The sequence below is a fragment of the Bubalus bubalis genome, chromosome X (assembly GCF_019923935.1).
Source record: "Bubalus bubalis isolate 160015118507 breed Murrah chromosome X, NDDB_SH_1, whole genome shotgun sequence".
NCBI classification, from domain to species: domain Eukaryota; kingdom Metazoa; phylum Chordata; class Mammalia; order Artiodactyla; family Bovidae; genus Bubalus; species Bubalus bubalis.
The window spans coordinates 106,159,952-106,187,659 of NC_059181.1; the positions used below are offsets into that span (position 1 = coordinate 106,159,952).

The window sequence follows — 27,708 nt, forward strand, 5'->3', positions numbered from 1 at the left end:
CTCAAAACAAGCACCCTTCAGGGGCCAAAAAGCTTGCGAGGATCGTGGGCCCAGAATGTCACCGAGGCCCAAGTCCCGTGGTGGCGTCTAGGTCTCGAGACTGCTTGAGTTCGAGAAGGGATCGGGTAGCTTCGAAGGTTCTTCTGGAGAGGCCTGTTCCAGGCTGGAAGTGTAGTCTGTTCCGGCTTCTTCCGGGATTGTGAGCATCCTCCAGCCCGCCGCCCCACCCACAAAACCCCCGGAATCCCTTTTCCCAGGACTCGGTATTGGTCCTTCCCGCAGAGCCAGCCTCGCCTCCGCGGCCCTTCCACGCCCGTCACTCACCCGCGCAGCCAATTAGAACCCACAGATCGAGCGACCCTGCCGAGCGGGGACGGGGCGGGTATTTCCTGTAAGCCAACGAACGCACAGACTACCAGGCCAGAGGGCGGGCCCGCGGCTGTGACCCGAGCCAATCAGAGGCCCCGGGCTACAGGCCGCTCGCGAGGCACGTTAGTCGCGCGCTCGCTTCTCCAAAATGGCGGCCTCTAAGGACGGTTGTGGTGTCGGAGAAGTGGCCGCGGGGAACGGGAGGCGACTCCACCTGGGGATTCCTGAAGCGGTTTTTGTGGTAAGTGGCCAGCGGGTGCTTGATGCTACGCTGTTGTTCCCTTTCTTCCTGGCCCCTCACCCGGGCCTTGGTTGTTGGAGGGAGAGCCGTTGGGCCCAATTACCTGGGAGGGGGCGCTCCGGCCTGAACGGACTAAACTGGGGCGGGACCTGCCTGGGAGGGGGCCTGCCGTCCGAGCTGGTCACAGGCGCTAAGGGGGCGCGGGGCCGGAGGACTCGGGGGCGGAGGACTCGGGGGGCGGAGGCGGGGCCGCTTCGAAGGACCGCCTTCCTCCGCCCTCCGCGGCCTGAGGTTCCGACCCCGCTTGCGTTAAGACGGGAGGCGGTGAGAAGCTGGAGCCTCAGCCTGGATTCTGGGGAGACCGAGGGGGACGGGGTAACGGAGCTGGGGCTCAGGTGTGACGCTCGGAAATGACACCTCGGGTGTGGAAGGGCTGCGGCGGCTTGTGGCCTCGGAAGAAGACCCCATGATGGGCGCGTCGGCCGGGATAGCTCTCAAAGGCCATGTGGAACCCGTTAGGCCATGGAGGCCTTAGCCCGCTGGCTGCGGGCGCTCACTAGAAGGTTGTCTAAGTGAAGCCACTTGTAATCACTTTGAGGTACATGGGTCTAACAACGTAGAGAGTCCATTGGGTGCAGTTCACAGAGGAAGCTGGCAAGCCGTGTTGAAGGGTTCACTGAACGGGGAGACTAAACCAAGGCCAAACAGAGAAGCACGTAGAGGCTTTCAATCCTGTTTCTCCATAAGGCTGTTCTCGAAATAGTGTTTGAGAACTAGTTGAGTGTTGAGAAAACCTGATGGGTGTTCCAGGCCAGTATCACCCATCTTTGTTCACTCAGTTCTGGCTGAACTACTATAAAACCTTAATGGAAATTTCTCCACCTTTTGCTTTGTCCCAATATTGTCTTAATCTTCTGCCTTTTTAAAAAAATTATTTATTTTAATTGGAGGCTAATTACTTTACAGTATTGTACTGGTTTTTGCCATACATTGACATGAATCAGCCATGGGTGTACATGTGTCCCCCATCCTGAATCCCCCTCCCACCTCCCTCCCCATCCCATCCCTCAGGGTCGTCCCAGTGCACCAGCCCTGAGCACCCTGTCTTATGCATCGAACCTGGATTGGCTTTTTGTTGATGAAATCTTCCACCGTTCAGAAGACCCCTGTCTTTTATTTAGACCACTTTTATATGCACTGTATGAATATTTGCATTGGCTGATACAGTTTTCTCCTATTTTATTTTTTTATTTTATTTTATTTTTTGTCCCTGAAATGTGCCATGTATTTCTTTCCGCTCATTTCCCAGTTAATCATCAACAAGAGACAAAATTTGTTGAGTACCAGGCACATTCCTAATGCTTTTACACAACTCAGTAAGAGGCAAGTACTGTTATTCTCATTTTGTACATGTTCAGACTGAGCCCCAGAGCCCTTGAGTAATTTGCCCCAAGTCACACAATGTGTAAGTGAGTTATCCAAGCTTTAAACTTGGTCAGTCTGTGGGCTCCAGACCTCTAGTGAGGTCATGATCTTGCTCACTGGCATTTCCCCTGATCCTAGCACAGTGCCTGACACACAGTATAAACTCGTAACTAAATGTCAGATTGAATTTCCATAGTGCCTTAAAATCCTGCATTCATGGCGCTCAACAAATGATGGCTTCAGAAATCTGATTCAGGAAGATTAAGTTTATCAAGGGGCTATATAAAGTGTTATCTTAAAATGCATTTTCTCTGAAATGTTATGAGTTGCTTTTTATAGATCTTTAAAATTTCCATCAATACAATATATAAACAATCCAAATTTATATAAATATTTTTATGTTCCCCAACTAATGGGAAATAACGTATTTTATGAAGAACATTGGTTTTGAGACTAGAGTTTGAATTCTGCCTCTGCTTCCCAGTTGCTATTTATCTTGAGCATATTGTTTTACAACTTTGAGCCCCTCTGTTTCTTTAACTGAAATAAGGATAACATTACTTACATATTCTGAGAAACAGAATGTGCTTTCAGTATTGCAAGTAGATACTTAATACATATTCATTTCGGTAATGAGGCAGTGTACCATAGTGGTTAGAAGTCAGACTGCCTTTTCCCCATTCCAGTTGGTACAGTAATTTTTTTCTTTCTCTGCTTTAATTGATCTTTTTCCCCCTTGTCCATTGTTTGGCTGCTCCCATCTCTCAACATCTAGTTCAGATATGACCTCTGTGGTTTTTCCTGACCACCACCCCAGGATAGAATTCTTGGTGCTTCCATCTGTTCCCTTAGCCATATCTAATGTTTGTTGAACACTTACTAGCTACTGTGTCCTCTTCTGAGTCTTTTACATGTGGTAACTCATTTAATCCCCTGTAGGGAAGAGGCACTTTTTTCTTTTACAGATGAGGAAATTGAGGCCAAGACAAGAGTTAAACAACTGCCTCATGGTCCGCACAGCTAGTACGTGATGCAGCCAGCATTCAAGCCATGCAGCCTCTGGGTCTTAACCACAGACTTCTGCTGCTATAGTTCCTTCTTGCTCGTGTCTAAGCTTCTAATAACATGTCCCAGAAACATTTCTTTTCCTACAACAATCCTTCTAGGAAGATGCTATCTCCAAAATGCTATCTCCTTACACTTGATCACCATGCAGAACTCAGATGTTGCCTCAGGCTCACCTTTTCAGTTTTCTTTTACAGTGTCTAACTTGATGGCTTCATAGTTCACTCCTTTGCTGTGTTTCTCTTCCTTTTTCTTCTTGCTTGGTTTTGGCTAAAATACTCCCTTCAAGCTGGTAAGCATGTGCTCACCTGTTGTCGCTTGTGGTATCCAACTCTTTGCAATCCCATGGACCATAGCCTGCCAGGCTCCTCTGTCCATGGGATTTTCCCAGCAAGAAGACTAGAGTGGGTTGCCATGCCCTCCTCCAGGGAATCTCCCCCACCCAAGGATTGAACCCTTATCTCCTGCATCTCCTGTGTTGCAAACCAATTCTTTTCCTGCTGAGCCATCAGGGAAACCCTAGCTAGTAAGCATGGATAAGAATAATGCTTATCCCAGATAAGTAAAGATCCCAGAAACTGTAAGATGATTTGGAAATAAAATGGAGATAGCATCTTCCTAGAAGGATTGTTATAGGAAAAGAAATGTTTCCAGCACGTGTTATTAGAAGCTTAGATATGAGCAAGGAGAATGAACTACAGCAGCAAAAGTCTAAATTTAAGTTTCCTGTATTGAAGGACTAAAGTTGTTTAAACTACTGGAAGGTTTTTAGAGAATCTCCTTTGTTTCCATAGAGTTTCATTTAGTTCCTGATCGTTATCTATTTAACTAGCTTTTCTTCAGGGACAAGCATGTGTAATATACATTAAAAATGCTGTTCAGTTTTATTGCTTTGCTTTTGCTTATTTATTCCTGTTAGAAAAGATTGTTTTGTTTGCCTTTTAGGCTTGGGCTTTCCTGGTGGCTCAGATGGTAAAGAGTCTGCCTGCAATGCGGGAGACCCAGGTTTGATCTCTGGGGTGGAAAGATCCCCTGGAGAAGGGAATGGCAACCCACTCCAGTATTCTGGCCTGGAGAATTCCATGGACACAGGAGTCTGGCAGGCTACAGTCCATGGGATCACAAAGAGTCGGACCCGACTGAGCAACTAACACTTTTACACTTTGGCTTACTTTATTTCGATCAGTTGATAACTTAAGGAAGTATTTGTGGCTTCTCTTGGGAACCTAATGACCATATTTAGCATGATTTTTATGGCAGAACTTGTAGAGTTAAAATTGTAAGTAATAAAATGGATAATTTTGAATCATTTTGTGGCTAAGGCACATGACTAAATGACATGTTTGTTGGTAATTTTTGTATTTACTGTGAGTGCTGCATGGCATATATATAACTCAGCAAGGTCTTCTTTCCCTATATGTAAATAGGAAGGTAGGAGAAGAATATATTGACTACATAACATATTTGCACTGTCTGAAATGGTCTCTAACTTTTTATAACTAAAAAAGTTAAAAACAAGTCTTTGGAGAAAAAGAAACACAAGCTCTTCCCCCCCACCTCGCCCCCAAGCTCCTTTTATGTTTTAAAAAAGCTAAAGCAGTCAAAAATCTGAGGTATGAATTGTAAAATTCTTAATGTATTCTTTTTGATATTAAAAGGAAGATGTAGATTCCTTCATGAAACAGCCTGGGAATGAGACTGCAGATATTGTACTGAAGAAGCTGGATGAACAGTATCAGAAGTATAAGTTTATGGAACTCAATCTTGCCCAAAAAAAAAGGAGGTAAGTGTAAAAATTTCTAAGTTTTTAAGATTAATATTACATCGCTGAAACTTTTGAAAGATTGAGATAATTTGCACACAGATAAAATGTCTATGTGTTGAATATTCAGTTTTATGAATTTTGATAAATGTATCCATTTCTGTAACCACTGCCCAGATAAACATATGGAACATTTCTGTTACCCAGGAAGTTTCTTCCTGGTCCTTTCTGGCCAACCATGCCCACTCTTAGAGACAAACACTGTTCTGATTATTTTCACCATAAATTAGTATTGTCTGCTCTTGAGCGTCATATGACTGGAACCATATAGTAACTACTCTTTTATGTCAGGCTTCTTACACTTAGTATAGTGGTTTTGAGAGTCATCATCCATGGTACTGTGGGTATCAATACATTAGTTTCTTTTTAGTGCTGAGTCATTCTCCACTGTATGTGGGTTTACCACAGTTTTTGTCTGTTTTTATCTATTTGCTTATTAATGGACATTTGGGTTGTTTCCCCATTTGGTTTTAAATGTTTCCATGGACATATATTTTCATTTCTCCTGGATTATTATCCAGGAGGTAGAATCGCTGACTTGTAAGTATGTTTAATTTTATAAGAAACTGCCAAAAATCCTAGGTGGCTCTAGCATATTATACAGCCGCATTACATTATTACATTACAGCAGTATTACATTATTGCAGTTATTATATGCAATTATAATTGCATTATATGCAATTATTGTTGTATATTACATTACAGCAATGTGTGGGAGTTCCAGTTCTTCAGTCTTGCCAGCACTTGCTGTTGTCAGTCTAAGATGCTTTTGAAGACCTAACAGAATGAGTATTGAAGTCCTTATTCCATAGCATCTAGGATCATAACATCCTAAATGTCTACTTCATTTTTTCATTTTGCCGATGAGATGGCAGACCCACAGAAGTTACGACTTTCCCAAGATTTCATAACTAATAAGCTTGGGCCAAAAGTATTCCCATTTTTAGTCCTTTATTCCCCTATGTTTTTATAGCAGCTTATGCAGTCAATTCACTGTAATAAATACTTATGGAGACCTGTTACACACATATGCCAGCATTCTGATATCAAATATTATGGAGTTCCTAATAGGTGCCAGATACTGTTTTGGGGTAAAATACCAATATCTGCTTTCAGTAGGGGTGTAGTCTAGTGGCATGATAGGTATGTAAATAAAAGAAGTACACAAAATATAGCAGTTAAGGTGCTGTGGTACAGAGTGATGAGTTAGCAGAGGGGAAGGGGTGAGCTGCAGGGAGACACGGGTTCAGGGGAAACTTCCAAGAGGAGCAGATAGCTGTGTAGAATGTTGAAGGCTGGTTATGAGCTTAGAAGCAGACTAAAGGGAGGAAGGGTAGTCTGGGTATGAGGGTACCACTTAGGCAGAGATACAAAAGTTGGTGTTTAGATGGGAATTCCTCTTTGTTTTTAGGATACACTGTGGACATCCTGTTTGACTTACCATTTAATTTGAATGTACTTTGATTTAACAGGGTTTTTTTCCTTAATGGTTAGTGCTTTTTGTATCCTGTTTAAGAGATATCCCAAGTTCATGAGGGTATTCTCTTCATGTTTTATTCTCAGAGCTTTATTGTTTATCTCACACTTAGATCTATAATCTGTGGGTTATTCAGAAGGATGTTGCTAAATTTCACAGCAGTTGTGGGCTTTTCAAGTATGTTTCTTTGCCCTTTCTGTGTATTATACATTGATAGTTGTCTCTGCAGTCTTGTTCATAATCAGGTTTTTCTTTTGTTTCTTTCTCTCTTTTTTTGTTTTGGTAATACTTTCATAGGTTTGTGTATGGTTTCTCCATTAAGAGGTAAATAGTATCTAGTTCTCTCCTACAATGATACTTAATTCCTCAATCCATTAATGATGAGTCGCAAAATGCTGATGTTCTAATTCAGTTATTTATTTTTTATTTCTTAATAAGTTGGCATGTTGCTATAAACAGAAACGTTCCTTCATGTTCTCTTTGGTAAAAGTGGCTGTAAGAAATTGGCTCACGTCTCAGTTTGTCCCCGGCAAGATTAGCCCTGTAGTCCCTGTCACCTCAACAGCTCTCTGCTGCCTAGCTGCAAAGAAAATGTGTATTTTCCCTGGCTACTTGAACAGTTAGAAGCGTACATGTTGGGTCTGCCGCCATCTTAACCTGAAATAATTTCTATCCTTTTTTTTTTAAGCTTTTTACTCTGTTTCTTTAGGTACATGCAGTTTGAGAATTATGAAGTCTTCTTGCTGATTTTAAAGCCATGTAAAATGATGCTTCTTGTTTTAGTCAGTTTTTTTGGAAACTTAGAGCTATTTCACCTTTGTTTTGGCTAACATTTAAAAACTTGTTGGTGTATGTTGATTTATAATAGATACTGTGTTTCTGCCATATAGCAAAGGGAATCAGCTACACATATACATATATCCACTCTTTTTTAGATTCTTTTCCCATATAGGTCATTACAGAGTTTCCTGTGCTATATAGTAGGTCCTCACTAGTTATCTGATTTCTGTAAAGTAGTGTATATATCGGAGAAGGCAATGGCAACCCACTCCAGTACTCTTGCCTGGAAAATTCCATGGATGGAGGAGCCTAGTAGGCTGAAATCCATGGGGTTGCTAAGAGTCGCACAGGACTGAGTGACCTCACTTTCACTTTTCACTTTCATGCATTAGAGAAGGAAATGGCAACCCACTCCGATGTTCTTGCATGGAGAATCCCAGGGACGGTGGAGCCTGGTGGGCTGCCGTGTATGGGGTCCCACAGGGTCGGACACAACTGAAGCGACTTAGCAGTAGCAGCAGCAGCGTATATATGTCAATCCCAATTTCTGAATTTATCCCTCACCTTTTATTTCCTCCCTAGTAACCATAGGTTTGTTTTTTACATCTGTGAGTCTGTTTCTGTTTTGTAAATAAGTACATGTGTACCTGGTTTTTTTTTTTTAGATTCCCCATGTAAGCAGTGTCACATGATATTTGTCTTTCCCTGTCTGACTTAATTCACTCCATATCACAATTTCTAGGTATATCCATGTTGCTGCAAATGGCATGATGTCATTCCTTTTTATGGCTGAGTAATATTTCATGGTACATATGTACTGCATCTTCTCTATCCATTCCTCTGTCCATAGACATTTAGGTTGTTTCCATGTCCTGGCTGTTGTAAACAGTGCTGCAATGAACACTGAGGTGCATGTATCCTTTTGAATCATGGCTTTCTCCAGATATATGCCCGGGAGTGGTGGCTAACATTTTCTTGGTATATCTTCTCCAATGCCTTTTCTTTCAATTGTTTTTACTATTTATATTTAAGGGTGTTCCATGTAAACAACATATGGTGTGTTTTTTTTTTTAATCCAACGTATCTATTTAGATAAGCTCATTTTTCTTTTTGGATACTTTCAAGATTGTCAGCTCTTTTGTTTTCAGTTCAGTTCAGTCGCATCCTACTCTTTGTGACCGTATGCACTGCAGCATGCCTGTCCATCACCAACTCCCGGAGCTTGCTCAAACTCATGTCCATTGAGTCAGTGATGCCATCCAACCATCTCATCCTCTGCTGTTCCCTTCTCCTCCTGCCTTCAATCTTTCCCAGCATCAGAGTCTTTTCCAATGAGTCAGTTCTTCACATCAGATGGCCAAAGTTTTGGAATTCAGCTTCAGCATCAGTCCTTCCAATGAATATTCAGGAGTGATTTCCTTTAGGATGGACTGGTTGGATCTCCTTGCAGTCCAAGGGACTCTCAAGAGTTCACCAACACCACAGTTCAAAAGGATCAATTCTTTGGCAGTCAGCTTTCTTTATTGTCCAACTCTTACATCTATACATGACTACTGGAAAAACCATAACTTTGACTATATGGACCTTTGTCGGTAAAGTAATGTTTCTGCTTTTTAATATGCTGTCTAGGTTGGTCATAGCTTTTCTTCCAAGGAACAAGTGTCTTTTAATTTCATGGCTTCAGTCACCATCTGCAGTGATTTTGGAGCCCCCCCCAAAATAAAGTCTGTCTCAGTGTTTCCATTGTTTCCCCATCTATTTGCCATGAAGTGAGGAACTGGATGTCATGATCTTAGTTTTTTGAATGTTGGAGTTTTAAGCCAGCTTTTTCACTCTCCTGTGTCACTTTCATCAAGAGGCTCTTTAGTTCTTCTTTGCTTTCTGCCATAAGGGTGGTGTCATCTGCATATTTGAGGTTATTGATATTTCTCCTGGCAATCTTGCTTCCAGCTAGTGCTTCATCCAGTCCGGCATTTTGCATGATGTACTCTGCATATAAGTTAAATAAGCAAGATGACAACATACAGCATTGTATACCCCTTTCCCAATTTGGAACCAGTCCATTGTTCCATGTCTGGTTCTTACTGTTGCTTCTTGACCTGCATACAGATTTGTGTTTTTTTGAGGCTATCTTTCTTAAATTCTTTCTTAACTGACTTATATTCAGGTTCCTGTAGCCATGGATACCTGTATGGATTGCTTTTATGCATAGAGGAGTTTGCTTTTTGGGAGCTGTGCATCTGTATCAGCCTTGGACCTCTTGAACCCTGTTCCTACTTCTTGCACTTAAGTATGTGAGCTCCCAACTGAAGTGTGAGTCAGGGGCCCAGGCTCAGGTCTCCAGCTGTTATTGGCACCTGCCTCGAGACACATGCTTTTCTGTAGTCCTCACTGCTCAACTCAAAGCGTTTTCCAGTTTTATTATCTTATTTTTCTTCCTGAAAGTTCCCTTACCTCTGTGATATCAGCTATGCAACAAAACTACTTCTGTGGTTGATTGTTTTACAGCAGATGGCTCTGTGTAGTGTGGATATTAACCTTTTCTTTACACATGTTGTTTATCTTTTCTTGCACCCTGTCATATAAATTTACCTTCAGCTTGAAAAGTTACTTATTAATTCATAATTTTCGTGTGGTGGTCTCTTTAACACATGAATTTTTATGTGCTTTTATAAATTTCTGTAACTGGAAATTTTGTGATTATCATTTTTTTTCGATCATCTGTTAATTTTTTTCCTTTTCTCATTCTGGGATTCGTGTTAATGTGGATGTTAATTAACTCTTCTAATTCTGCCTTGCCTTTCTGTTTATTGTTTCCTTTTTTCTGCTGACTTCAGTAATTTTGTCTTTTGGTGATTAAATGGATTGCTATCCATGAGTCCTTTATTTCAGCCATTACATTTTTTAAACCTAGTATTTTTGGTTCTTCTTACAGCTACTCATTTCTTTTTTATATTACCAGTATCCTGTCTTGTCTTTTTGAGATATTTAAAAATATTCACTGTATAATCTTTTAGTATTCGGATGGCATCACCAACTCCATGGACATGAGTTTAGGTAAACTCCAGGAGTTGGTGATGGACAGGGAGGCCTGGCGTGTTGCAGTCCATGGGGTCACAAGGAGTCGGACATGACTGAGTGACTGAACTGAACTAAACTGCACTTGTTTCATCTGGTAGAGGTCGTTGAGTTTATTTTCTTTGTTTTATTTTGTAGTTGAGTTTATCAGATGACCATTTTTTCCCCTGTCAGCTCATATTCCCTCAGGGATATCCATTCCCTTTGGCCAGTAATATGTGTGGAAGTGGGAGTGAGTAATTCAAGTCCTTCCTGGTGGGCAGAGTTTACACTCTATGGCATGGCCATCAGACAAATGCTCCTTCTCTTCAGGCAAGTGCCTCAGGTTCTGGGAGATTGTTTCCATTCCTTTCTCTTTGACTGGTTTCACTGGCATCTCCCCTGGGAGGATGATGGGGAGAACAGAACTACTAGGGGCCAGTACTTTCTTCTCAGCCCTCAGTCTGACCTTCTCCCTGCCTCTGGCCAATTGTATTGTTTTTCTGCCCTGTTACAGTCATGGGGTCGGAGAAGGCAATGGCACCCCACTCCGGTACTCTTGCCTGGAAAATCCCATGGACGAAGGAGCCTGGTAGGCTGCTGTCCATGGGGTCACTGAGGGTCGGACACGACTGAGTGACTTCACTTTCACTTTTCACTTTACTGCATTGGAGAAGGAAATGGCAACCCACTCCAGTGTTCTTGCCTGGAGAATCCCAGGGATGGGGGAGCCTGGTGGGCTGCCATGTATGGGGTCACACAGAGTCGGACACGACTGAAGCAACTTAGCAGTAGCACAGTCATGGGGTAGGTAATGTGATTCACGCAGGGCAATTTAGAGGGAGGAAAAACAACTAGAAATTTGCCCTTTAGCCTTAAATGCTCCTCCCTTTGAAAACTTGATCTAGTTCCCTTCTAGTTCCCTTCTGTCTCTCCTCTCACCTAGAAATTTCCATTGTTCATAGAATGACAAAGACTGGAACTGACCCAAATGTCCATTGACAGGAGAATGGATGAACAAGTTGTGTTATATTTGTAAATGTATATTACACATAAGTGAAAATGGATGAAAACTCTTAGGAATTTGATTGGGTTATAAAGCAAACACCAGAAAAATGCAACTAACATGAGCCCATTTGTATCAAGAAACTAGCAAAGAATATATTGTTTAGGAATACACGTAACTGTAATGAAACTATTTGAAGAAGTAATAAAGAGACTATAAACACACAATTCAGGAGAGCTGCTATTTTTTGGAACAGAGCAGGGTGTGGAGGAACCAGAGATCAAATTGCCAACATCTGTTGGATCATAGAAAAAGCAAGGGAATTCAGAAAAACTTCTACTTCTGAAACATTGACTATGCTAAAGCTTTTGACTGTGTGGATCAAAACAGACTGGAAAATTCTTAAAAGAGATGGGAATACGAGACCATCTTACCTGTCTCCTGAGAAACCTGTCTGCAGGTCAAGAAGCAACAGTTAGAACTGGATGTGGAACAACAGACTTGTTCAAAATTGGAAAAGGAGTACATCAAGGCTGTATATTGTCACCCTGCTAATTTATCTTCTATGCAGAGTACATCATGCAAAATGCCAGGCCGAATGGATCACAAGCTGGAATCAAAACTGCCTGGAGAAATCACAACCTCAGATATGCAGATGCCACACTTTAATGGCAGAAAGCGAAGAGGCACTAAAGAGCCTCTTGATGAGTGTGAAAGAGGAGAATGAAAATGACTTACAACTCAACATTCAGAAAGCTAGGATCATGGCATCTGGTCCCATCACTTCATGGCAAATAGATGGGGAAAAAGTGAAAACAGTGGTAGATTTTATCTTCTTGGGCTCTAAAATCACTGTGGATGGTGACTGCGGCCACAAAATTAAAAGACACTTGCTCCTTGGAAGAAAAACTGTGAGAAACCTAGACAGCATATTAAAAAGCAGAGACATCACTTTTCTAGTGATGTCAGTAGTTTTGCCAGTAGTCATATATGGATGTGAGAGTTGGTCCATAAAGATGGCTGGGCAATAAAGAATCGATGCTTTCAAATTGTGATGCTGTATAAGACTCTTTAAGAGTCCCTTGGACAGCAAGAAGGTCAAACCAGTCCATCCTGAAGGAAATGAACCCTGAATATTCATGATAATGACTGATGCTGAAGCTGAAGCTCCAATCCTTTGGGAACCTGATATGAAGAGCCGACTCATTGGAAAAGACACTGATGCTAGGAAAGATTGAGGGTAGAAGAAGGTGGCAGTAGGGGATAAGATGGTTAGATGGCATCACTGACTCAGTGGACGTGAGTTTGAGCAAACTCTGGGAGATAGTGAAGGACAGAGAAGCCTGGTGTGCTGCAGTCCATGTGGTCGTGGGAATCAGACATGACTTAGTGAATGAACAACAAGGGTGGGGAGGGTGTATTGCTCAGACATGCACAGTGGCCTTGGTGGTCTAGTTCCTGAGATGTCTGGGGTTGCAGCTGCTTGATTGATTGCTATGCTTCATAACGTATATATTACATGTAATATCTACATGTTCAACAATATAACATAGAAATCATTTGTATGACCAAAACAATTTGATCTGAACATACTAATGTTACATGTCTATCAGATACTATACACATGAACATGTCTACATCTTTCTCTCATTTACGTATATCAGCATAGACAAAAAAGCAAAATTGAGAGACCTTTGACATCTATATTGAATTGTAAAGAGTTCACAGAACAGTAGCCTTCAAGCTATGCTTTAAAAAAAAAGTCAGTGCTAAGTGTGTATTTCTCAACTCTTCACTGAGTTGTCTTGCCAGATAGTGATACTATTTTTCAAGCAGCAGGCCACTGTGACACATTTCCCAGGTCAGTAGCACAGATTGTAAAGAAGTTTGCCATGCTAACCTCATTCACACAGTACTGTGACTTCCTTTGTATGATTCAGGAAATACATGTTCATTATCATATTTAGAATTTATTTACATGCTGACCTCTAATAATATTTAGTTGCATGTCTTCTGAAAGAACCACAGCTTTATTTTTAGTCTGCTTTTAGTCCATTTGGTTACAAATTATACTGTGATTTGACAGGACTCCCAGAATAGTTTTGCACATTTTTCCATGTGAAACATTTGAAAGCCTTGGGCAGCTTCTAATCGTCAAAAACAAAAGAGCTAAAAAAGGTCTCATTCTGTATTCTCTGAGTTTGGCCTTGAGTGTTTTCAGCATATTGTTACCTGTTGTCAGTGAGAGTGACTTCATTTGGGAATCAGTTGCTAGTAGTTTTTTAAAATTATTTTGAATAAGCTTTATTTTTAAAGGCAGTTTTAGTTTTGTAGCAAAATGGAGCATAAAGTACAGAGGTTTCCTATTTAGCCCCTGCCCCTACACATGTATAACCTTCCCATTATCTATATCTTTCACCAGAGTGGAACATTAGTTACAGTTGATGAACCAATATTGATATGTTTTTATTAACTAAGGTCCATAGTTTACATTAGTGTCCACTCTTACGTTGTACATTTGATGGGTTTGAACACATGCACCATGACATGTATCTGTCATTATAGTGTCATACAGAGTAGTCTCACTGCCATAAGAATGCTCTGTGTGCAATATATTTATCCCTCCCTCCCCTTCCTAAACTCCTGGCAACCTGTGATGCTTTACTGTCTCCATAGTTGTGTCTTTTCCAGAATGTCTTACAGCCAGAATCCTACAGTATGTAGTACCCTTTCAGGTTGGTTTCTTTCATTTAGTCATATGCATTTAGGCTTTTTGCATGTCTTTTCATAGCTTGATAGATCATTTCTTTTTAGCAGTGAATATTATTCCATTGTCCAGATGGACCACAATTTATTTCTCCGTTTGCCTACCAAGGGCATCTGGGTTGCTCTCAAGTTTGGACAATTATGAATAAAGTTGTTATAAGCATTTGTGTGCAGTTTTTGTGTGGACCTGAGTTTACAGCTCCTTTGGATAAATACCAAGGAGCATGATTGCTGGATCATATGGTAAGAATGTGTTTAGTTTTGTAAGAACCTGACAAACTGTCTTCTAAAGTGACTGTACCATGTTGCATTCCCTCCAGCAATGAATGAAAATTAACGTTGCTTCATATCCTCACCAGCATCCAGAGTTGTCAGTATTCTGGATTTTGGCCATTGTAATAGGTGTGTGTGTGCTCAGTGGCTCAGTCGTGTCCGACTCTTTGCGACCCCATGGAGTGTAGCCCACCAGGCTCCTCTGTCCATTGGATTCTCCAGGCAAGAGTATTGGAGTGGGTGGCCATGCCCGCCTCCAAGAGATCGTCCTGACCCAGGAATCAAACACGCATCTCCTGCATTGGCAGGCAGATTCTTTACCACTAGCGTCACCTGGGAAGCCCAGAATAGGTGTGCAGTGGTTATGTCATTGTTTAAAATCGCATTTCTCTGGTGATTGAGAGGGAGGCCTGGCATGCTGCGGTTCATGGAGTTGCAAAGAGTCAGACACGACTGAACGACTGAACTGATACTGATACTGATGATACCTGATGTGGAGCATCTTTTCATATGCTTATTTGCCATTTGTATATCTTCTTTGGTAGGGCATTAAGTCCTTTGGTCCATTTTTTAATACAGTTGTTCCTTATTGTTGAGTTTTGAAAGTTCTTTGTATATATTGGATACCAGTCCTTTATCACATGTGTCTTTTGCAGATATCTTATCCCAGTCTGTGGCTTGTCTTTTCATTAAAGTCTATCATTATCAATTATTTCTTTTATGGATTATGTCTTTGGTATTAATATCTAAAAAATCATTACCAGACTCAAGGTCATCTAGCTTTTTTCCTGTTTTATCTTCTAGGAGTGTTATAGTTTTGCATCATACTTTACATATGTGATTCATTTCAACTTAAGTTTTGTGAAATGTGTATGTATGTCTGTGTTTAGATTCATTTTTTTATGTGTGGATGTCCAGTTGGTTCAGTCTGATCAGTCTCATCATGTCTATCATTGTTTTTGTAAATTTCCTGGATTCAAACCAATGATCCATTTATAATTTTATTATATTATTATAATATATACCTAACTTTTAGGTAACAATTATTACCTAACTTGAAAAGAAAATAGTATTTTTCAACATAGAAAAATCACCCAAAGTTTATTTATTTATTTTTTTTAAATTTTATTTTATTTTTAAACTTGACTTAATTGTATTAGTTTTGCCAAATATCAAAATGAATCCGCCACAGGTATACATGTGTTCCCCATCCCGAACCCTCCTCCCTCCTCCCTCCCCATTCCATCCCTCTGGGTCATCCCAGTGCACCAGCCCCAACCATCCAGCATCGTGCATCGAACCTGGACTGGCAACTCGTTTCATACATGATATTTTACATGTTTCAATGCCATTCTCCCAAATCTTCCACCCTCTCCCTCTCTCACAGAGTCCATAAGACTTTACTATACATCAGTGTCTCTCCTGCTGTCTTGCACACAGGGCCACTGTCACCATCCCTCTAAATTCCATATATATGCATTAGTATACTGTATTGGTGTTTTTCTTTCTGGCTTACTTCACTCTGTATAATAGGCTCCAGTTTCATCCACCTCATTAGAACTGATTCAAATGTATTCTTTTTAATGGCTGAGTAATACTCCATTGTGTATATGTACCATTGCTTTCTTATCCATTCATCTGCTGATGGACATCTAGGTTGCTTCCATGTCCTGGCTATTATAAACAGTGCTGCGATGAACATTGGGGTATATGTGTCTCTTTCCCTTCTGGTTTCCTCAGTGTGTATGCCCAGCAGTGGGATTGCTGGATCATAAGGCAGGTCTATTTCCAGTTTTTAAAGGAATCTCCACACTGTTCTCCATAGTGGCTGTACTAGTTTGCATTCCCACCAACAGTGTAAGAGGGTTCCCTTTTCTCCACACCCTCTCCAGCATTTATTACTTGTAGACTTTTGGATCACAGCCATTCTGACTAGTGTGAAATGGTACCTCATAATGGTTTTGATTTGCATTTCTCTGATAATGAGTGATGTTGAGCATCTTTTCATGTGTTTGTTAGCCATCTGTATGTCTTCTTTGGAGAAATGTCTATTTAGTTCTTTGGCCCATTTTTTGATTGGGTCCTTTATTTTTCTGGAGTTGAGCTGTAGGAGTTGCTTGTATATTCTCGAGATTAGTTGTTTGTCAGTTGCTTCATTTGCTATTATCTTCTCCCATTCTGAAGGCTGTCTTTTCACCTTGCTAATAGTTTCCTTTGATGTGCAGAAGCTTTTAAGGTTAATTAGGTCCCATTTGTTTATTTTTGCTTTTATTTCCAATATTCTGGGAGGTGGGTCATAGAGGATCCTGCTGTGATGTATGTCAGAGAGTGTTTTGCCTATGTTCTCCTCTAGGAGTTTTATAGTTTCTGGTCTTACGTTGAGATCTTTAATCCATTTTGAGTTTATTTTTGTGTATGGTGTTAGAAAGTGTTCTAGTTTCATTCTTTTACAAGTGGTTGACCAGATTTCCCAGCACCACTTGTTAAAGAGATTGTCTTTAATCCATTGTATATTTTTGCCTCCTTTGTCAAAGATAAGGTGTCCATATGTGCGTGGATTTATCTCTGGGCTTTCTATTTTGTTCCATTGATCAATATTTCTGTCTTTGTGCCAGTACCATACTGTCTTGATAACTGTGGCTTTGTAGTAGAGCCTGAAGTCAGGCAGGTTGATTCCTCCAGTTCCATTCTTCTTTCTCAAGATCGCTTTGGCTATTCGAGGTTTTTTGTTTTTCCATACAAATTGTGAAATTATTTGTTCTAGCTCTGTGAAGAATGCTGTTGGTAGCTTGATGGGGATTGCATTGAATCTATAGATTGCTTTGGGTAGTATACTCATTTTCACTATATTGATTCTTCCAATCCATGAACATGGTATATTTCTCCATCTATTAGTGTCCTCTTTGATTTCTTTCACCAGTGTTTTATAGTTTTCTATATATAGGTCTTTAGTTTCTTTAGGTAGATATATTCCTAAGTATTTTATTCTTTCCAAAGTTTAAAAGGATCATGAAATTATACTGTATCTTACTGTGGTGTGTTACACATTCAGTTGATTTTGCATTGTGAGAAGTGCAGGTGCTGAGAAGCTGTCCCTGCACTTGCTGCTGTTGGGTTGGTGGTTTCCAGTTGAGAATATAATACTTGAATGCATGTTATTTTAAAAATTAATCTATTTAAAATGCAATTCTAATTAAATGTAGAACCTTTGAATCACCTCTGGGGGCTATGACTTTCTGGTGGCTCAGCTGGTAAAGAATCTGCCTGCAGTGCAGGAGACCTGGGTTCAATCCCTTATTCAGGAAGATCCCCTGGAGGAGGGCATGACAACCCACTCTGGTATTGCCTAGGAGAATCCCCATGGACAGAGGAGCCTGGCAGGCTACAGTCCATGGGGTCACAAAGAGTCAGACACGACTGAGTGACTAAAGCACACACAGCCCAGAAAAGTTAACTAATGGAGGATTTGACATACAGAACAGGACTCTGTTCACAATAGGTGTTCCATAAGTATTTGCTATTATATCTAAGTAGTTTAGTAAATATTTGTCTGAAATATCTTAGATATTTTAATAAACAATTCATTAATATCTTACATATAAAATATATTGACTATTTCATATTTACATATTGTCCTCAAAACATATCAATAGAAAGTACAAAGCTAGTAAGACTGTTTCTTGGTGCCAGATACTAAAGTAACCTTTTTCTTATTCACAGGCTAAAAGGCCAGATTCCTGAAATTAAGCAGACTTTAGAAATTCTAAAATACATGCAGAAGAAAAAAGTAAGTGCCTTTTTTGTTTGTAAACATGAGCAAACCAGAATAGTTCAGCAGAGACATGTGTTCCTTGACTCCTTGGTCACTGGTATTTGAACCTGTGCTGGAAGATCCAGTCTGCCTTCCTAAGCACATGTAGTAATATCACAGATGGTGTGCTTCTGTGAGACATGTGGCTTTCCACCGAAAGTCAGGTTTAATTCTAGGGCCCACACTGCTTGGGGGCTTTTACTTATATGTAGTATTTGTGAAGTTTAAATGCAACTTGAAATTATTTTAAGTGCAAAAAGAAATGAATAGTCTTTATTGTTTGTGGCTCTCAGTTCACAGTTGAGGAAATATTTACAAAGAGGGTATACTTGACCAGTGTCACATAGCTAGTTACTGGCAGAACTGAATTTGAGAATCTTCTGAGTTCTCACCCGTTTTTGTTTTTGTTTTTGTTAAATAAAAGCAGGGTGTAAAAATGAAGTTTCAGAAAATATTTAACCTATTATATATATATGTGTGTGTGTGTGTGTATATATATGGTTTATTACTTGACTGGCAGAGTAGCTACATCTCGAGACCGTTTATTTTATGTCACAAACTTTATAAGAGACTTCAGAAGACTGGTTGGTTGAGCATGAAGTACTGATGAAATGATAATAATCACGCTTGTCTAGTGCTTACTCTGTGCCAGGCACTGAAGTGTATGTGTTTGTGTTCGTACAAGCGCTGCTTGCCACAGCCTTCAGGGGTGCAGTAAGTAGCTGAGTCAGGATGCATGCACTCCCTGCGGAGTCCTGTGGCCCCAGTGGTCCTTTCTTTACCCTTCTCCTTTACCTCTCTGTCGCTTGGTTCCTCCACCTGATTTGTCTGTGGGAAAAGCAAAGGAGAAAAGGAAAGATATAAACATCTGAATGCAGAGTTGCAAAGAATAGCAAGAAGAGATAAAAAAGCCTTCTTCAGCGATCAGTGCAAAGAAATAGAGGAAAACAACAGAATGGGAGAGACTAGGGATCTCTTCAAGAAAATCAGAGATACCAAAGGAACATTTCATGCAAAGATGGGCTCGATAAAGGACAGAAATGGTATGGACCTAACAGAAGCAGAAGATATTAAGAAGAGATGGCAAGAATACACAGAAGAACTGTACAAAAAAGATCTTCATGACCCAGATAATCACGATGGTGTGATCACTGACCTAGAGCCAGACATCCTGGAATGTGAAGTCAAGTGGGCCTTAGAAAGCATCACTACGAACAAAGCTAGTGGAGGTGATGGAATTCCGGTTGAGCTATTCCAAATCCTGAAAGATGATGCTGTGAAAGTGCTGCACTCAATATGCCAGCACATTTGGAAAACTCAGCAGTGGCCACAGGAGTGGAAAAGGTCAGTTTTCATTCCAATCCGAAAGGCAATGCCAAAGAATGCTCAAACTACCGCACAGTTGCACTCATCTCACGCGCTAGTAAAGTAATGCTCAAAATTCTCCAAGCCAGGCTTCAGCAATATGTGAACCGTGAACTTCCTGATGTTCAGGCTGGTTTTAGAAAAGGCGGAGGAACCAGAGATCAAATTGCCAACATCCGCTGGATCATTGAAAAAGCAGGAGAGTTCCAGAAAAGCATCTATTTCTGCTTTATTGACTATGCCAAAGCCTTGGACTGTGTGGATCACAATAAACTTTGGAAAATTCTGAAAGAGATGGGAATACCAGACCACCTGATTTGCCTCTTGAGAAATTTGTATGCAGGGCAGGAAGCAACAGTTAGAACTGGACATGGAACAACAGACTGGTTCCAAATAGGAAAAGGTGTTCGTCAAGGCTGTATATTGTCACCCTGTTTATTTAACTTATATGCAGAGTACATCATGAGAAACGCTGGGCTGGAAGAAACACAAGCTGGAATCAAGACTGCTGGGAGAAATATCAATAACCTCAGCTATGCAGATGACACCACCCTTATGGCAGAAAGTGAAGAGGAACTCAAAAGCCTCTTGATGAAAGTGAAAGAGGAGAGTGAAAAAGTTGGCTTAAAGCTCAACATTCAGAAAACGAAGATCATGGCATCCGGTCCCATCACTTCATGGGAAATAGATGGGGAAACAGTGGAAATAGTGTCAGACTTTATTTTTCTGGGCTCCAAAATCACTGCAGATTGTGACTGCAGCCATGACATTAAAAGACGCTTAATCCTTGGAAGGAAAGTTATGACCAACCTAGATAGCATATTCAAAAGCAAAGACATTACTTTGCCAACAAAGGTTTGTCTAGTCAAGGCTGTGGTTTTTCCTGTGGTCATGTATGGATGTGAGAGTTGGACTGTGAAGAAGGCTGAGCGCCGAAGAATTGATGCTTTTGAACTGTGGTGTTGGAGAAGACTCTTGAGAGTCCCTTGGACTGCAAGGAGATCCAACCAGTCCATTCTGAAGGATATCAGCCCTGGGATTTCTTTGGAAGGAATGATGCTAAAGCTGAAACTCCAGTACTTTGGCCACCTCATGCGAAGAGTTGACTCATTGGAAAAGACTCTGATGCTGGGAGGGATTGGGGGCAAGAGAAGGGGATGACAGAGGATGAGATGGCTGGATGGCATCACTGACTCGATGAGTGTGAGTCTGAGTGAACTCCGGGAGTTGGTGATGGACAGGGAGGCCTGGCGTGCTGCGATTCATGGGGTCGCAAAGAGTTGGACACGACTGAGTGACTGATCTGATCTGATCTGGGACTGTTTTAAATGGCTTAAGCTCAGCTCTGCAATCGCCTGTATGACCTTGGTATTAAGATGGACAGTTTACAGTACCGTCATGTATTTATTTATTTTTTTTTGAAGGAGTCCACCAGTTCACTGGAGACCAGGTTCTTATTGGCAGACAACCTGTATTGCAAAGCTTCAGTTCCTCCTACCGATAAAGTGTGTCTGTGGTTGGGGGTAAGTCAGTGTCATTGTCACAGCTTCCTTGGCTGACATTTGGTAAGGCAGTGTGTTTTCCCCAACATGGCAGTGTTGGAGAGGAGCACTTGACCATAGATGGAATGAAGGGGTAGCATTGCGGGGGACGAGGAGTATGAGAAAGATTGCCACAGAAACATGCTCTAGTCTCTTCCAGTCAAAACAAAATGGACCAATACCCGACTTTCCCTCCAGCTAGTACTTTATCTGTTAAATGTAACAGAAGGTATTGTTGAACCTCAGATAGATGTTTGTTCATCATCAGAATTTATGAGTTCTAGAAAGAGCTCTCTGAACTTAAGGGGGAACAGATTATTATAAAAACCTTGGGGTTGGAACCCATTTGAAAAAGTCAAACATTTCAGTTGTGATGATTTCAGAGACCTTGTTTGTGATTTTTCCTGTTACTACTCTTGAGTCCCATGAACAAACAAGTCATGCCTGACTACACAGGTAGGTCTTGCTACCTCAGGCAAGTTCCTATGCAAAGTAGCAAATTGGGAGGATTTCCACTTGCTGCTATCCTATATAGTCATCCCCAAGAGGCACTCTAGGGCCATGAAAGGTTGGCAGATCATACATGGAAACTCACTTCTCTGTCTGTTAGTTCCTCCTTCCTGATTTCTGTTAGCAGTAACATTTCAGAGTTTATGCATTTATTTCTACAAACATAATTCCCATTCTTGCTTAGTTTTAGTTTTAAAAATGGAACAGCTAGCCACCCAGTAGCTCAGATCTTAGGGGTTATCCTCCTTGGTTTTTCTTCTCCTTGGCCCACACTTAATCAGCATGTGGGGATAAGATGATTCCATAAAGTAGACTGGGACAACAGGGAGCGCTGTCCTAAGAATCACGGCTGGAGCCTACCTTACACGAGATGGATTTCAAATGGATCATGTACTCACATGAAATAGTGACACCATCAAAGTTGTAGACCAAGTCACAGATAATTGTAGCCCTGGAATAAGGATGGTTTTTCAGGCCTCAAAACTCGAAAACCATGAGCAAAGTAAAAAGACAACAAGAAAAAATATATGTGACTCATATTGCATGCAAAGGACTAACAGGTTTGCAGGACGACTTGGAGTTGTCTTTTGGGCATGTCAATCTTCAGATGTCTGTTAGACTGTCAAGTAGAGAGGCTGATAAGGCAGTGTTTGAGGAGTGAATCAACTAAGGAGATATACTTGAATGAATGAATGATAGTTTTTGACACGAATGAAGTGTTTTAAAATGTATTCTATTTCCTCTTGTTACAGGTAAGCAAAGTGTACACATTTTCTGGGGGAAAAAAAAGTGCTAATAAGTATCAGTAATTGAGAAGTGAGATTGGGAATCTGGGTTTGGAGAAGAATTTACTTTGCACTGAATATTTTAGTCCTGTCTGAATTTATGCAGCTTTCTAATTATCACAAGGGCTTCCCTTGTGTCTTAGCTGGTAAAGAATCTGCCTGCAATGCGGCAGACCTAGGTTCGATCCCTGGGTTGGGAAGATCCCTTGGAGAAGGGAAAGGCTACCCACTCCAGTATTCTGGCCTGGAGAAATCCATGTCCATGGGGTTGCAAAGAGTCGGACACGACTGAGCGGCTTTCACTCACTCACTTGCAATTATAATGGACTGGCATATTCAGTCGATAAGTATGTAGCACCTGCTTGGTGCTAAGTCCTTTCATGTTGTCTCATTAATTCTTACAACAATCCTTTGAGTAATTTTTAAATTTCATTTGTCATGTGATGAAAGTGGTTCAGGAAATGCCTGGTGTTATGTCAGGTGATAGTTCAGAGCTGTGAAAGGTATGGTTCCCTGTTACAGAGCGCATGCCTTCCCAAGTGTCAGCAGTTACTCCAGATCTTAGATCCAGACTTGGTCACCTTGCCTTCGCCTCTGGCATCTGTTGTAGGTTGGAAGGGGGCAGTTAAAGCTAGCTGTTTCTCTTAATGGACCAAATGTAGATAATACATATGTCTTTGAAAGCTTTAAAGTTCTACCTTAAGCTCAGAAACAACTACTTCAGTTGATTTAGTGTCCCAATAGAGGTGGTAGAAAGATAGGGTTTGATAACTAAAGATACTGGTTCCTATCCTAATTCTTCCATTTATTTAGTATCTCTGAAATCATAGGTAAGCTGACTTCTCAGAGCCTATTTTCTTCACTGTAGAGAAGTTGAGGAGGAAATGATATAATGTATGTAAATATATTCTCTAACTCAGGGGGCAATAAATATTGTGTTAAAAGCCAGAGAGTAAATATTTTTGGTGTTTCAGACCACATGGTCTCTGTCACAACTAGTACTTGGCTCACCAATACGGCATGAAAGTCTTAAGTGAATGAAGAGTGGCTGGGTTTCCAAAAAACTTAGGACAAGAGATGGCTGGCCAAATTTGACCCAAAGGCTGTAGTTTGCCAACCGCTGCTCTAACCTATGAAGCACAAAGTCAGTGTTCACTCATTGTCACGCTTTTCTCTGCAGGCGAACGTAATGCTTGAATATGATATTGATGAAGCTCAGGCGTTGTTGGAAAAGAATTTATTGACGGCCACAAAGAATCTTGAGTCTCTTGAGGAAGACCTCGACTTTCTTCGAGATCAGTTTACTACCACGGAAGTCAGTATCCTTTGCTAAAGAAAGGCAAAAGGGGGAAAGGAGAAAAATGTTTTTTATGTTCTTATGTGCATTGCTTTAATGAGAAGAATGTCCTTACTCTTAGACTAATGTTAAGTTGCAGATTTTATAACAGTAGTAAATGACATATTTTAGAACTAATACTGAAATAAGTTTATAGATAGACTTATCTGAATTTGAGGTGTGAAAGTGTGGAAATAGCAAATTCAATTTAGTACATGAGTATTTCTATTTCAAATATTTTCTCAAGATAATCTTTATAGCTAGATAAGTACTAGAGTTCCACAGCTCTTATTAAGGGTCTCCTGTGTTCCTACAACTGTGCTAAGCTGTGTGGGGCATGTGCTGGTGAGGAGATCAGTGTAAAAAAAGAATGACAAAACACACGTAAGATAGCTAGTGATCATTTCATAGCAAAATAGAAGTCATTCAACTTCAGGTAGCCAACACCAATGCAGTTTAAAATTAGGGCGATAGATGTGAGCTCAGGGATTTCAGAAGTCTTTGAGAAGATAGGGCTGAGACTGTATTTAAAGGTAATGTAGGATTTCTTTTAGCAGAGAGAAAGGGAAGGCTCTCGTGTTGAAACCCAGCTCTTGGCGTTTTCCATCTGCCCCACGCAGTCATTCAAGACAGAAACCTGGGAGTCAATCTTCTTAGCTCTCTGTTACACTCATTTTGGCCTTTTAGAACTGAGGGTCAGTAGTTTTCTTATTTATTTATTTTCGTTGGAGGCTAATTACTTTACCATATTGTGGTGTTTTTTGCCATACATTTACATGAATTAGCCGTGGGTTTACATGTCTTCCCAACCTGACCCTCCCACTTCCCTCCCCATCCCATCCCACAGGGTCATCCCAGTGCACCAGCCCTGAGCACCCTGCCTCATGCATCGAACCTGGACTGGCGATCTGTTTCACATATGATAATATACATGTTTCAGTGCTGTTCTCTCCAATCATCCCACCCTCGCCTTCTCCCACAGAGTCCAAAAGTCTGTTCATTACGTCTGTGTCTCTCTTGCTAGGGTCATCATTACCATCTTTCTAAATTGCATATATATGTGTTAGTATACTGTATTGGTATTTTTCTTTCTGACTTACTTAACTCTGTACAATAGGCTCCAGTTTCATCCACCTAATTAGAACTGATTCAAATGAATTCTTTTTAATAGCTGAGTAATATTCCATTGTGTATATGTACCACAGCTTTCTTATCCATTCGTCTAAGGATGGACATCTAGGTTGCTTCCATGTCCTGGCTATTGTAAACGGTGCTGTGATGAACACTGGGGTACACGCATCTCTTTAATTCTGGTTTCCTCAGTGTGTATGCCCAGCAGTGGGATTGCTGCGTCATATGGCAGTTTTCTACTCTGTTTTCCTCCCCCTAGTCCTTCACACTCTCTCTGCCATGAATTCACTGAGTCACACGTCTTATTTTTATTCCTCTGGCTATAATGCTTCAGTGGTTCTTTGTTACTTATCAGCTATGCACATGGGCACTCTTAGGGGGTGGTCCCTGCCAGTCTCGATTCCATGTGCCACTGACTAATTTCGTGCTCTGGTCCTCCCCTGGTGCACCCAAGGTCCAAATCACCCCAGGTGGTTTTCCTCACCCCCTAAATGGGGTGTGCCCTTTATACGTCCACACTTGGTTCCTCCTACCTAAACTGATTTCCCCCTATTTGCTTGGGTTCCTCCATCTTATCTTTCATCTTTCAGCTCAAGCAGCAGAACATTTCTGAACATTTTCTAGTCCTCTCAGGGTGTTCTGTTGCTCCTTTGTGATTCCTGAGCACTTTGCATATAGTACTTAAAATTTGTTTTTCGTGCCAGACTGGGAGCTCTTCAAGTGTAGGAGCTCCATGTTCTCTCTCCTCCATAGCATGTAGTGCATGACAGGTTTTAAGGGGTTGGGTGAAGACCTGTCTGAGGCCTAGAGCAGGGGTTAGCACATGACTGGTAACGTGGAGGCTTCATTCAGAGGGAAAAAAAAAGATAAAATACCTAGAAGATAGTATTGTACCTTCAGGACATACCACCAAAGGCATGAGCTGGGAAAGAAAGCACCAGTAGGCGAAGGCCTATGCAGGGTGGTGCTTGTGGAAAGGAAAAGATATAGATGCTGAATAGATTGCATAAATTAAGCCAAACAGAGGGTAAGAGATAAAATTAGTGATAATTAAATTGTAATAATTTAAATATTGCATGTCAGGTTATGCTTTGAACCACCTTTGAAATACTGTGGATGAGGGGCTCTCTTGAAAACTGTTGGGAGTGTCAAGCACACATGTGTCAAATATAATACTATAGTTGACCAGCTACGCTAAACAATCATTGATTTGAGGTCTTGACTAGGTTTTGGTGGAATTTTATTCCAGTCTTTGCTTGGCAGATGATACTACACCTTGCTGTAGACACTAGTATTTTGTGTGTGTGATTTCTGTCTTTCATTCAGTGTGTGATTGCACATTATCTTTTGAATTGCTGTGGCATTTTCTTTGACAATTCTTGCAGATATGGCCAGAGTTTATAATTGGGATGTTAAGAGAAGAAACAAAGATGATTCTACCAAGAACAAAGCATAAAGATGGCAGTTAAAAATGTGGTTCAATTTTCGAAACATGTTTATGCTTAAAAGTTGACATAACTTTAAATGATTTTTAACAGCAAGAATAATTAAAACTTTAAAAACAGATAAGCACCACTTTATTTATTTATAAAAACAAAATTAGTTGCAAATATCTTATGAAACTTACAGTGTTGTTATTTTATTTTTTGCATTTCCAACAAAGTAAATGCTGCTTTCATCATTTTTGTTTGTCTGTTTTTCATAAGGAAGGTCTTAGCCAAAATGGCTAGAAACTGTGAGATATGTTACAGAAGCTGATTTCTGGACAGTTTAGCGCAGTTTACTTTTTCTGTATTGCCTGGTGTTACTCTCACTTGTGATATGGTTAAATGAGTTTAGAGGTAGAAAAAAACAGTTGAAATATTTGAAAATTTGTTTTTCTTTAGTACACGTAGGGCTTTATGGTCCTCTGTTGTTGTTATTTGTCCTTTGTAAATTGAGTTTCATGAATTACTGCTTAGCTAATAACTATGTAATGTTCTGTACTTTTAAGGAAATGGCAATTTGCATTGCTAAATCGTAAGAGGGCTATTGAGACAACACCTTTTCTAACCTGATATAGGTACACAGAGCCTTTGCAATGCCAACATAAAGGAGATCTTGGCCAACATAAAGGAGATCTTGGCCAACATAAAATAACAAAATTACCTACTGAAAACTCTTGCCTGAGGTGATTTTGTACTTCTTGACAGTTCTCCAAAGCAGCAAGACAGGAATATTAAGATAAATATAAATCTGCAGTGGTTTAAAAGAGTTGTGAGATTTTTTATTCATGGTAAAACTTCATAAGAGTGGTAGAAAATCCCTGTGGAAAGCCCTTGGTACAGTGGCTGGGTGATACAGAATTCTGGTAAAAACACAAATGTATTGTTCCATGTCCTTGTAGCAAAGAGTATACTCGTACAGTGTTTTGTACTGGTATTTCATGATACTAAAGCAGTGAAGTTAACAATTGTAGCACAGAACCTTTAAATGTTATTCTTGCTAAAATCAACATGGGTCTTTTGTAAAGTTTATTTACTTGCACGTATAACTGGCCATGTCCAGAACCTTTTATGTTTGTAGAAACAACATAAGATCCCTTTGGAAGGAATATAGATAAGCAAACAATTCAGAAGTTAAATCTGAGAGATACCAAAGTTTCCTCTCAGGGTTTCTTTCATGAGTTTAAATTCCCGTATTTTAGAATTTGAGCTTTGTAAACATCTTAATATATTTTTGTGTTACTTTTTCCCCAAACTTTATTATGGTAAGTATATTGGTGTGAAATGTTCCTGTTAACAGGAATGATTTAGTCAGAAGATCTTCCTTTTGTCTTCCTTTAAGTCCATGAAAATCTAAATAGGAATTTTAGGTTTTCTAAGCACAACAAATATTACCTAAGTATGCAGTATGTGTCAGAGAGAGTATTAGGCTTTGTTAATTAAATAAAAGATATTTAAATCTTG

The 27,708-nt window shown here is 40.5% G+C and overlaps 1 protein-coding gene across 1 annotated transcript; it reads left to right on the forward strand.

The window, feature by feature from the left end:
- Window positions 1–455: 455 nt before the first annotated feature.
- Window positions 456–27,708, forward strand: VBP1 (VHL binding protein 1). The gene is made up of 6 exons (XM_006048692.4): window positions 456–610; window positions 4,759–4,883; window positions 18,002–18,068; window positions 20,882–20,980; window positions 23,474–23,612; window positions 26,146–27,708. The coding sequence occupies exons 1-6, from the start codon at window positions 518–520 to the stop codon at window positions 26,214–26,216; spliced, it is 594 nt and encodes a 197-aa protein (XP_006048754.1). The 5' UTR covers window positions 456–517; the 3' UTR covers window positions 26,217–27,708.

Bases quoted from the DNA above. Each gene is read 5' to 3' on its own strand.
- VBP1 (XM_006048692.4), top strand. From the start codon at position 518: ATGGCGGCCTCTAAGGACGGTTGTGGTGTCGGAGAAGTGGCCGCGGGG. The intron at 20,981-23,473 runs GTAAGTCAGTGT...TTTTCTCTGCAG, and splicing joins AAGTGTGTCTGTGGTTGGGG to GCGAACGTAATGCTTGAATA. The intron at 23,613-26,145 runs GTATCCTTTGCT...CAATTCTTGCAG, and splicing joins GTTTACTACCACGGAAGTCA to ATATGGCCAGAGTTTATAAT.